The sequence below is a fragment of the Erigeron canadensis genome, chromosome 1, assembly GCF_010389155.1.
Source record: "Erigeron canadensis isolate Cc75 chromosome 1, C_canadensis_v1, whole genome shotgun sequence".
Classification (NCBI taxonomy): Eukaryota; Viridiplantae; Streptophyta; class Magnoliopsida; order Asterales; family Asteraceae; genus Erigeron; species Erigeron canadensis.
In genome coordinates, this window is record NC_057761.1 from 41,939,589 (window position 1) to 41,951,732 (window position 12,144).

General features: G+C 37.7%; 1 protein-coding gene across 1 annotated transcript; it reads left to right on the forward strand.

Annotated features, from left to right (window-relative positions):
* Positions 1-1,061: 1,061 nt before the first annotated feature.
* On the forward strand, positions 1,062-3,260 carry LOC122585699 (putative SNAP25 homologous protein SNAP30). Its single transcript, XM_043757822.1, has 6 exons — positions 1,062-1,171; positions 1,388-1,852; positions 1,993-2,083; positions 2,503-2,645; positions 2,790-2,887; positions 3,034-3,260. The coding sequence occupies exons 2-6, from the start codon at positions 1,442-1,444 to the stop codon at positions 3,131-3,133; spliced, it is 843 nt and encodes a 280-aa protein (XP_043613757.1). The 5' UTR covers positions 1,062-1,171; positions 1,388-1,441; the 3' UTR covers positions 3,134-3,260.
* The last annotated feature ends 8,884 nt before the right edge of the window (positions 3,261-12,144 follow it).

The following is a 12,144-nucleotide window of genomic DNA, read 5'->3' on the forward strand; positions in this document are numbered from 1 at the left end:
TAAATTGACACCTCAAATGAGTCAATTTAATTTGTAAATACGTATTTGTAATTTGTTTGTCATTATAGCATTTTTCTATAGAAAACATCAGTCAAATTAAAAAACTAAAATTGAATTACTTTCTAAACAAAACCTAATGGTAACAAAGATCCAAATTACTTAAACTTTCTAGTCTTTTGAGAGGAGTATTTGGCTTAGGGGACCATAATTTGGAGATGGTACAACGAGTGCCCAACCAATCATGAAACAAAGATAATATACATGTGAAAGAAAACCTTATCATTTGTTATTGTTCGTATGCCACAAAGATATACCCCACCCACACAACTTGTCAAGTAACACAGCCCAACTTCAGTTGGTGACATGCATTTCATGCGTCCCTTGACGATTGCATGGGCCGAAACCTGTGAAAGGTGGAAAGTCGGTAGGCCAATTGAACATATAATGAAAAGTTTGTGAAACGTTCTGCAAGAATTCGTTCATGTTCATTCATTCATTTAGTTAAATAAATGAACATAAACAAAATAACATATGCGATTAGTTAAACAAAATAATTTATTTGTTTAATTATTTTTCTGTTCATGAACGCTTACTCTTTTTTTTTTCATGAAAATTTTTTGTTTGTTTTGTACTATTTACATACAAACATATCGTTTTCACTTGTATTTTTAATCTACGAGGGTTGGTACCCGTACGTTGCGACGGTTAAACGGTGATGATAATACAAAACAAGGGAGAATCGATATGCGTGTGTGTAAATAGGAAGGAAAGAAAGAAGTGACTATGTGTTAGATGTTGGTAATGTGTTTGAAGTTTTAAAGTACTAAAATTTTACAGGTTAAAGTTTGAATACAGAGTAAAAACATAGGAACTTAAATTTTAAAGTGAAGCAATGTGAATATTGAAAAAGAAATTTAAAATGCACAATGAATACCAATGGTTGAAATGAACTTCCAAATTTGGATGATCAAAACAAATTTGTTGAAGCCAATATGAAATTTCGCAATGCCTCTCAATAATATTTTTATAAATTATATCAACCTCAAAACAAACCAAAAATCAAACCTTAATATTGCATTTCGTCTCTCAATTTATCCCTTCATCGGAGAGAAGACAATCTTTCATCGTTTTCTCTCCTTCCATAGATAAATAAAGTTGATCCCCCAAAAGGGTAATTGTTATTTGCTTATGATTATGATTCGAAATCTATGATTGTTTGCTTAATGCATGCTCTTGGTTTTGTGCATGACATTGTGCCAAAAGTTGGCAACATTATAACTTTTAATGATAATTATTTAGTGGTCAATAGTCAAAATTACTAATTCCATATCCTAAACTGATAATTATTTTCTCATTTGGGCATATTTATTTTGCAATCTTTTTTCAGGTATCATAGTTGAAGAATCTAGAGTTAGGCTACATCATAATCTAATTTGCAAACATGGGTTTTTTTAGAAAAGCAGCTTCACCCGGTCCTAATAGTGAATCCGAGACAGAAAAGAAAGATGTACCCGCCAGAAGGACTACTTCTGAACCAGTACTCCCTGTCCCAGACTCTAAAAACCCTTTTGATGATGAAGACGATGATGACTTTTTCGGTAAAGCCAAAACATCGACTCTTAGGAAAGGGCAGAAGAGTAAAGCTGAGCTTGACGGCATGTCTAATCAGGAATTAGAACACTACGCCGTGGATCAGGCTGAAGAAACCACTAAAAGTGTAAATAACTGCTTGAAAATAGCAGAAGATATCAGACAAGATGCTAACAAGACTCTTGATACTTTGCATGCTCAAGGGGAACAAATTCATAGGACGCATGAGAAAGCCGCTGATATGGAAAAAGATTTGAGCAAGGCAAGTTTTTCCAATATAGTATTGTGAACTAGTGTTATTTTTATGATCGCTAGTTAACGATAAAACCATCTAGTTGCTACGAGTTTATTATTGTGAAGTTGGTTTTAGAACATAATTGTAGAATGTAATGTTGTTTACAGGGCGAAAAGATTTTGGGGAGCCTTGGTGGTATGTTCTCTGCAACTTGGAAGCCAAAGAAGGGCAAGGAGATCAAAGGGCCAGATGCAATAGGTTTGCATTCCATATTTTTCTTATTTGAATGCATGATTCATCAAATCACTTCCACTAGAACATTAATGGTTAAATTTGTTGAAGTTAATTAAAATCTAATATTTATGAGTTGCAATGCCAATAGCCATGCTATGCTTTATCACTAGTAAGTCGAGCATGCAAAATTATTACTGGTCAATAGTTGTTGAAAGTTGCACAAAATGCATATCTATTTGATAAAACATGTACTTGATTCAGTAAGTTAGATTATCAATAAGATAGTATAGTTATTTTCCATTGTATCTGACATAATTTATAAAGAAAAATGGCCTTAAGTTTTTCTAAAGCAAAAGGTTAAATACTGTATTTTTTAACCCATTATCCAACCCACCCATTATGACACTTTGATATGGACAAAGAGATGTATATTGTTTTGCCAGATGATGGAAAAGCCGGAAAGAAAGCAAGCAAGGGAGATAGGGAGAAGTTGGGGTTGGATCATGGACATCATAAAGAGAAGAAAGACAAAAAGGGACATAAAAAAGCTTCAGGTGAACCAAAGGATGCCATGGAGAAAGTTGAAGTAAGTATTGTATAGTGACCAATAAAAAAAAAAAAAAACATATTCGCCATTCAATATGACCATTTGTAGCAATAAATATGCTCTTGTATAGGTTTTATTGCTTATTTGAAACTTAATTAAATCCTATTGATTAATTTAAATCAGATGGAGAAGGAAAAGCAAGACGAGGCGTTGGATGAACTAAGCAGTGTATTGGGTGATCTTAAGGGAATGGCTGGCGAGATGGGATCTGAACTCGACAGGTCAGTTTTTCATTTGATTTTTATAGTACACTTCGACAACTTATGAATGAGCCCATTCGTGCATACATGAAAATCTTGGCAAGAATGTCCCAATCATCTTGCTGCATAATCGCATATAACTGACGATGCACTTTATGCACACACAGGCAAAACAAAGCTCTGGATAGTCTTTCAGAGGACGTTGACGAGATAAACAACCGAGTCAAAGGTGCAAATACTCGTGCTCGTAAATTGATCTCAAAGTAAAAGATGTATCATCCAACTTCATTCCCAATCCCATATATCTTGTTGTTGTATAATTGTGTATCTATACTTTTATTTTGTTTTTGTATATGAATATGAATATATTGCATTATAAATGCCTAAAGACCTATCTTAAATAGATGTTAAGTTTGGATAATTAAAATCAATTCTCTACACAATCCATTGGGTGAGTGTGAACAATTTCGGCATGATCTTATCGTTAAATCTACAAGCAATGCTTATTATCAAGCATCAAAAATTTGAAGTTTGTGCCTATTCAACGTATCAAAGACTTTTTCGTTGCCACTTTCAAATGTTCACCAATGACGACCAAATGGGCTGATGACCCGAAACTTATATACTTCTCTTATTGTGTCCCGTATATAAGATTGTATGTCAACTTTTAAACGTTACTAATTACTCCGTATATACGTATACTTACGCTACTTTTAAATAAACCATATACATATATTATATCATATATTCATATCATCATTTAATATATCGGGTGTTACAATTACAATTTGTTTTTCTGCTTTCCATTCGACTCATTATACAAATTTAGTCTTTATATATATAAACAAGCAGGAGTGGATGGATACCTTTTCTTACGGTTCATGGCGACTAAATCGTGGCCAATGGTTCAACTATGAAGAATACATTCCAAATGACTTGAACAACCATTTGAAAACTAATTATGTAAAACCATTATTTATGGTTAACAACTAAATGTACGCACTACAAATAATGTTTCATTTATTCGCCTTTTAATTAGTGTGAACAAATTAATTAAAAATAGCTTTTATGTGTGTAAAAATATATAGAATTAAAAGTGTGTAGAAAATTTTCCACACTAAAAAGTATCTAGAATAAAAAGTTCACACTTTTTAGTATGGACTTTCATAATTATTTTGTAACACCTCATTCGTCCACACTACTTTTTTAGTTAGCGTGTACAAATGGGGTGTTATTAAATAATTATGAAAGTTCACACTAAAAAGTATGATCTTTTAATTCTACACACTTTTTAATGTGAAGAAATTTCTACACACTTTTAGTTTTACATATTTTTACACACATAAAACCCTGAAATTTTTTTTAATTTGTTCACACTAACTATAAAAAACTTCAATCATTTCAATTTGTTTGAAAGTAGAGAAAAGAGGTAATATCTATACCTAAATATTAATCCGAATTACCATGAATCTCAATGACCTAGAATTGACAAGTGTAAATAAGTGCAACATAGTTTGTAGTGACGGAATTAGTCATATAACTTGAATGAAATAAATGAATTAGTTGCGACGGAAACCATCTCTTAATATGTATAAAAGAGAAAATTAAATTTTAAGATGAAAAAGTGTGGACCGTTAGATGAAAATTTAAGTTTTAATTAAAGTCTTTAGATCAAAATGATGATACTACATATATATAAATATATATATATATATATAGCCTTCACTTACCTGTTTAACCCTATCACACCTATCTTTTCCTTTTGTCACCTCTCTGTTCAGCTTGGACGTATAGCTAGATTGAATAAGAGATATGGCATACGGGAATAGTATATGAAATCACAAAGGCGACTGGAGATGAGCGTGGTTAATACTTCATAAAGCACCTTAGCAATTACTAGTAATGCCCCCTATCGACCTAAGTCTTGTTTTTTGCTAGAACTATACGATGTGGAATTGAACTGAAACTGAGAATAGAGGTTTTCTAGTCTTTTACGTGAATTCTACTCGCACTTTACCGATAAGGGATACCGCCGGATTACCCCTACCTTAACCTTAAAGGTCACGCTTTCTTTTTGGATCAGACCGCTCTTGGTCTTCGAACTAGTCATTAATGATCGGCTTCATTGGTACCTTTTCGGTATGCGTTGCGAACACTTTCATTTTGAGCGTCTCATCTTCTCTATAGAAGCAAAACTCGAACGGATAGAACATATGGTGCAACTACATAACTTTTTCTTTTTCATTACTTCCATGGTCGTGCCTCGTGGCACGACAACACCCGTACTATTGAAATGGTTCGTCAGTAGAGATGTTCCCACAGGTGCCCCTTCTTCTAATGGTACTATAATTCCTATTCCTATCCCTTCATTCCTTCTTTTGGTCTATCTACATTCCAGGAAATTCATACGCTCCACGGACGGAGCAAAAAGCGGAGTCTTGGTCAGAGCAAGCCGACCTATTCTATTACCGGACATAATTGGGAGAAGCTCATCCGAAACTAGAGCTAGAAAGGCCTTATTTCGTTTCGTTCCTGTTCTTCGTTTCCTTCTTATCGAAAAAAAGGGGGATTTCTCATAATGCCTTAAGAATATGGTTCGCGAAGCTTCTGGCAGACATGTCCCCCTCCCCTTCCAGGCCCATCACAAGGAAAACGAAACCCAAGATTTGCTTTATCCGGTATCAAACGGGAACTACGAGCAAATGGAACACCTTTCAGAAGTATCAATACCGGTTTCTTTATTCAGGATATAAACCAATTCAACCGAGTTAGGAGTTTCCCTTCAAGCTATGCCTTTGACCTCTCCATGGAGGGTATATATATATATATATATATAGTAGAGATCCTGGAAGAAGGTGTCTTAAGGAGAGAAGGGAGAGAAGGTCCTATGAACCAATCAGAACGCGACAGTGTCAAAATGAAAAAAATGCGCGGTGGCATTTTAGTAAATAAATCAAACTTTTCTGAAGTGATCAGCCTGGGTTCCGATCAGCTTGGGTCCTGATCAGCTTGGTTGGTCAGCTTAGTCAGCCTAGGTTCTGATCAGCTTGGGTCTGGATGAGCTTGGTTGGTCAGCATAATCAGTTTGGTCAGCTTAGGTCTGGGTCAGGTTGGGATCTGTTCAGGTCGGGTCAGCTTGACACAATTTACACATAATCTACACAAATGTAACCTGGGTTCTGATCAGATTGGGTCTGGGTCAGCTTGGTTGGTCAGCATAATCAGTTTGGTCAACTTGGGTCTGGGTCAGGTTGAGGTCTGTTCAGGTTAGGTCAGCTTGACACAATTTACACATAATCTACACAAATGTAGATTATAGGTTTTGGGTCAGCTTGGAGTCTGGGTTGGGTCAGCTTGGGTCAGGTTTGGGTCAGCTTGGGGTTTGATTGGGTCAGCTTGGGGTTCGGTTGGGTCAGCTTGGGGTGAGTCAGCTTGGGGTGGTGATGTGCGAAATCTAGCTTTAAATTTATAACACGATTTACCGAATAATACTGATAACTACACACTCACAGGCAGTGTACCTGATCGTATGCAGTATAGTGAAAAACTGGTAAGCCGAGATCGTTCGCAAGGACTTAAACAAGCATTTGTAAAAACGTTTAATGATTCAAATAAAATGGGGGGTTTTGTGGCCGAATTGCCACGATGCAAGTAGTTAGTTGAAAATTAGTAATCCCAAAGGATTAATCGAAAAAGAGATTTTAGTTTAAAACAAGAATTTAAAAATCATCCATCTTGATTTCGCTCAACAGAATGTTAGGATTGCACATTTAATGAAGTTCAAATTCAATTTAGTGATTTAATGACCGAGACTCAAATTAATCGTCAACCCCGTACCCGTCAGGTTAACAACTTATTCGACTCTCTTGCACAAACTAGTTTCATTATTAAGACCGGTACTCCGAGACGCCTTTTTATAACTTCCCTAGTTAAACAATTGTTTTGGTCATTTCAGATAACAATTTCGCCTATCGATTGTACCCAACCGTCAACCCGTCATTTCTTATCAAATATTTACTACCCTCTACCGTACCCGTCTTAGAACCAATTGCTTCTAGCTAAGCAATCAAAATAACTTATACCCGAGTCCTAGTCGTCACTAAAAAATGAGCACAAATTATCCGCAATCAATAATTGAATAACAAAGAATTAATAGATTAAGTTCACGACAAAATGTTAAATCAAATCACTTGAATTAATAAATATTGTGCAATCCCTACATAATGTCTCACTACATCAAGATGGATGAAAAGGTGATTAGCCACTCATATTGAAATACAAATAACAAATCAAAATGAAGGAATTCATCGTTACCGAGTACAAAGAATTGAACGGAAATAACGAGGATAATCCAATTGTAATATCGATCTTCAAAGATGAGAAATCTGATCAAAAGTCTCCAAAAAGGGTTTATAAGACGGCTGCCAAATGTAACATAGGGTTTTGGGGTGAAAAACAAGCTATTTATATGTTTCCCAAAAAATAATGTGCAGAGTCGAACATAAGCTGCTGCGCAGCTCCCTTTGACCGCAGTTGACTTCTTGACTTTTATTGACTTTGCTGGAAACCCACTAGACGAGCTGCTGCGCAGCTTCGGCTCCCTGTTTTACAGCTGCTGCGCAGCTTGGGTCTTCTGTTTAATAGCTGCTGCGCAGCTTGTCTTGATTCCAGGTTTGACTTTCGTTGACTTTCACCAAACTTCATCCAAACGACCCGGAAATCATCCGTAAGCACTTATTTCACTCAAAGAATGTCGTTTTCTTCCGAAATACGCTCAAGTATCTGCTACTAACCTGAAACACTAACAAATACCATAAACGCAACAAATGTATATAAAACGACTCATTAAACATGCTAACTTAACTATATAAGCCGTGGGAAATGGGTATAAAATACGACATATCAAATCCCCCACACTAAAGCTTTGCTTGTCCTCAAGCAAATCCAAACTTTAAATGAAACATTCCTTGACAATCACATTATCAACCAAGTGACAAGTATCAAAAAGCAGCAACACCAAGCATGTCAATTGACAAAAAGGCGGGTGAAGCAGTTTTAATCTTAAATGAAAACTCGAAATGTTTGACAATACCTGAACAATCCGTAAGCCACGATAACCAACTAAGCATACATGAAACAAACGATCCTACCAATATCATTCTACTCCAATAACTTACTTTCGGGGTTGAATATATGAAGAATCACTCATAGCTCAGTTGTGATGTATACTTTTTTACCATAGGCTTGCTCTAGGATCGTCACTCCACCATTAAGGCACAAGGATCAAGTACATTGTCAAAATAGGCATAAAGGGTGGTTGTATATCCAAACTAAAGCTATGTATTTACGGGTATTTACAATGGAAATGGGAAGTTATAGGTTACAAGTGAATGATAAGAAACAAAAGTATAAGGTATATGTGAGAAATGTACAGAATAGTCTAATCAATCCCAAACCATTGATTGCCAACACACTACCAACCTATAAGATGCTATCCCGCGAACACACCTTTAAGTATCAAGCAAAACCCGACACCATTGTGGTGTATCAACCTCAAACAACTTATTATCAACTAAATCTTCCATAGATAATGATACAACAACTTTCTAGACATTTGAAAATGAGAAATACCTACTAGTAGCCCAAGTTCTTCCTTTTTTTTTTTTTTTTTTTAATATTCTGTTTTTCATGTTCTTTATTCTTTTGAACCATTTTTACTCTACTAGTAAATATTCTCTTCCAACAATTAACATGTCTATAACTCTTCACTTTCTTTGTTTGAACAATTCAAGACAATCTTCAATAACTTAACCCGTTTTTGTATTCTCAAAGACAAGAACATTCCACACATCAACCCAATAAGAATCTCCCAAACCATTCAAACAACCATGACAATCAATGGCCCCCAAATTAGACTAACGGTATAGTAAAGTGTAATTAGGTGAAGTTTACATGAAAAGGGTGATTTATACAAGGGTGAAAAGCTAAATTACAAGGAATGTATATGTGTATAAGATTATCTGAGGTTTACAGAGAAAAGGGAAATGTGTATATATACAAGTATAGGTATGTGTATGAGGTTGTATAGGTGATTATAGAGATACAAAAGAAAAGAAAAAGAAACGAAAGAAAGAAAAAGTATGGTCAAACCTAAATGCCCATTCATCATCCAATGTACTTGTCACGATCACCAGGCCAAGTTCTAGAATCAACACATCACCAGCACACTCTTATCGAGAAAAGAACCCGGAAATGGCTTAGAAATACCTCAAACACGCACATCCTAGTGCAAGGCATCAAAAATGAATACATTTACTCCCGAATAAATCCAAGAGCCTAAGAGAGGGACGTATTTACGAGGCAAACAAACCAAAACCGCCGCTTGAACAACTATATGTGACAGGATGAAATCTCACAATTTGGTGTTTTGGATATATATAAGCATGCAAGTAATGTTATCAATCCCGAAGGATAGCCAAATAACCGTTCAAGACACACTTCGCCAATTAAAAATTTTTTGTCAAGGAAAATTTGGTAGTAAAATTGCTTAATAAATAATGAACTAAGTGTCAAAAGCAATTCACCACGAGGACAAGTTCAACTCAAGTTTAAAATCATATCAACTTCTATTATTCCGCCAAATTGATAGCACCAGTTTCAAACATGCACATCACAGTTAAGAGTTCAAAATAGAAACTCATACCCCTAGATAAAATCCGAAGGCCTACGAGAGGGACATATCAACAAAACCGATAGAAATCAAAATGACAAAACAACAAAAGTGATATACCCGGTAGCTTAAACCTATTTGCCACCCCCCCACACTTAAGATGGACAATGCCCTCAATGTCCAGATCGGTCAAACAACAGGAAATAGGGTAAGCGACAGAGCAAGAATAAGAACACATACCGGAATAACAAAACGAAAGGTGCGAGAGTTATGTGTGCAACAAACATACTAATCAAATATGGCGCTGATCTTACTGCCAGCATATGCATATCACAACCTTGCTGTCACACATAAACACACAGCACAAGCAACAGAAGAATCATAATAGCGTTAAGCATGCCATCAACCTACCCTAATTATTCAATGGAAATGGAAATAAAATACGATGTCCATCATCCCGCAGGGTAGATACAAGCCCACCAAGAAAATAAAATAAAGTACGGAAAATGGAAATGGTCACATAATGGATACAAGCATCGTCAGCCCAAAAGTAGATCACTGAGGTGGATGAGGTGGGTAAGGACGGTAACCAGGAATGTTACCAATATCAAATAAAGATCCAACAACTTGCTCAGCAAAAGTAGGTTCCGCAGCGCCTGTCTCTCCGGCATCCGTCCCTACATAGGTACCTGCATAATTACCAAAACGGACCGGCATATCCGGCCCTAATGTACCAGGATCGTGGCGAGGAGGCATCTCGAACTGGCGTTCTGGTGGAAAGTAAAAACCGCCACCAACCCGCTGCTGAGGAATAAAAATACTCGGCGGATCATATGCTGGAATGACTGTGGGCGGATGATACTCCTGGCCGGTAAACTGTGCCTCTAGCATAGGCTGATAACGTCGAGAGTCATAAACCACTCTCCCCAAACTAGAACCAATGTAGGTCAAATCATCGCCCACTTGATGTCGATAATCATCCATCCTCGTCTGGAATCCAGCCATATCATTCTGGAACTGCTGCTGGGATGTCAACATCTGATTAACTAGACCCTGTAGAGGAGAAAGATCGAACGAGCCTTCCGGAGCTATGAATGAAGAAGATGCTCCTGCGGTAGAAGTGGTGGCCCGACGCTTAGGGCGTCGCGCAGGCTCGGGCTGCTGCTCAGGTGCATCAGCCATCTCCTCATCATCATCACTGGCCTCTTGATCATCCTCTTCATCTTCCCCCTGGTCACCTTCATCATAGGCAATCAACTGGTAACGCTCATTCCGGCTCTTTCTCGGGCGAAGCAAACCAAAACGAGCCAGTTCAGTAAAGGTAAAGGCTTTCATAATTTTCCAATTCAAATTAAAGCCTACATTTGCCCTATCATCTTCCAGCTGAAAATGTTGAACAATTTTTGTGACAAAGTGGCCACAAACCAACCCCGAGTCCTTTACCCCCTTTGTTCCCATGTGCTTAGCAAGCACATACGGAGGACAAGCTGTCATCACATGATTTCCCTCATGCAAAATCCTCATTAGCCACAAATCCTCAACATACAATTTGTCCGGGTGGTGAGTCCGCTGGACAAAAAAGTGAACAAGCATCTTATGGAGCAATCTCAAAAGGGGGGGACTTAATTGTGTTTGCCCCACAAACTGATTTCCAAGTCTTACCACCAGAGATGCGAGTATAATAGTCTCGCGCATCCCCCGATCCCTGAGGAAACCCAGTAGTGGTCCTAGCAGCATGCTTCAAGAGGTTACAGAAAAAAGGATCATCTAGCATTTCCCTAGTATACATTCCCGTGCACACCCCAAATTCAGCAATGGTCATATGCCTGTTCAAACCCCCACATCTAAAATGAATCACCTCACCCTCAAACACACTCTTTACTGAATCAATGTCATCAACAGAGATGGTAGAGTAGAACTCCAAACACCATTCCTTATATACTTTCTCCCTATTACTAAAGATATCAAACCACATACTAAAATCCCTATCGATTCGATTCCCATCAGGATCGGTTCCCCCATGCTTAAGAGTAAAGAAATTATTAACCTCAGTCCGCACATCTAAACTTCTCAGCATACTGCTTTCCATGAACTTTGGCTCAGTAATGTCCTTATTGTACAAAGTAGCCAAACGATTGGTACATTTATTCTTGTTCTCTGGAGTTAGATGTGGAAATCGAAGCCACGGATGGGCTGGAACGCCCATAGCGACAGCCGCGGGAGTAAGCTCAACAGTAGGTGTGGCGGGAGGTGCAGTGGCGGACGAAACACGAGAACCCCCTCGTCCTGAGCGGCTAGAAGTGGCGGCATCCTACACATACAAGACAACATCAAAACAATCAAACCCCAATGTAACTTAAACGTATATGAAGTAAAATGAGGTTAGGCGATGAAACAGGCCAGCTGCGACGCAACCACCTAAGCTGCTGCGCAGCTTGGCTGTTCTGGATGATAGCTGCGGCGCAGCCACCTAGCTGCTGCGCAGCTTGGGGTTTCTGTTCGAGAGCTGCTGCGCAGCGTTAAGCTGCGGCGCAGCTTGGCTGTTTTGAAGCCTGGAACGACTAGATGCAAGCAACAGTTAGGTGAACAACAAAGCCTCTCCACATTC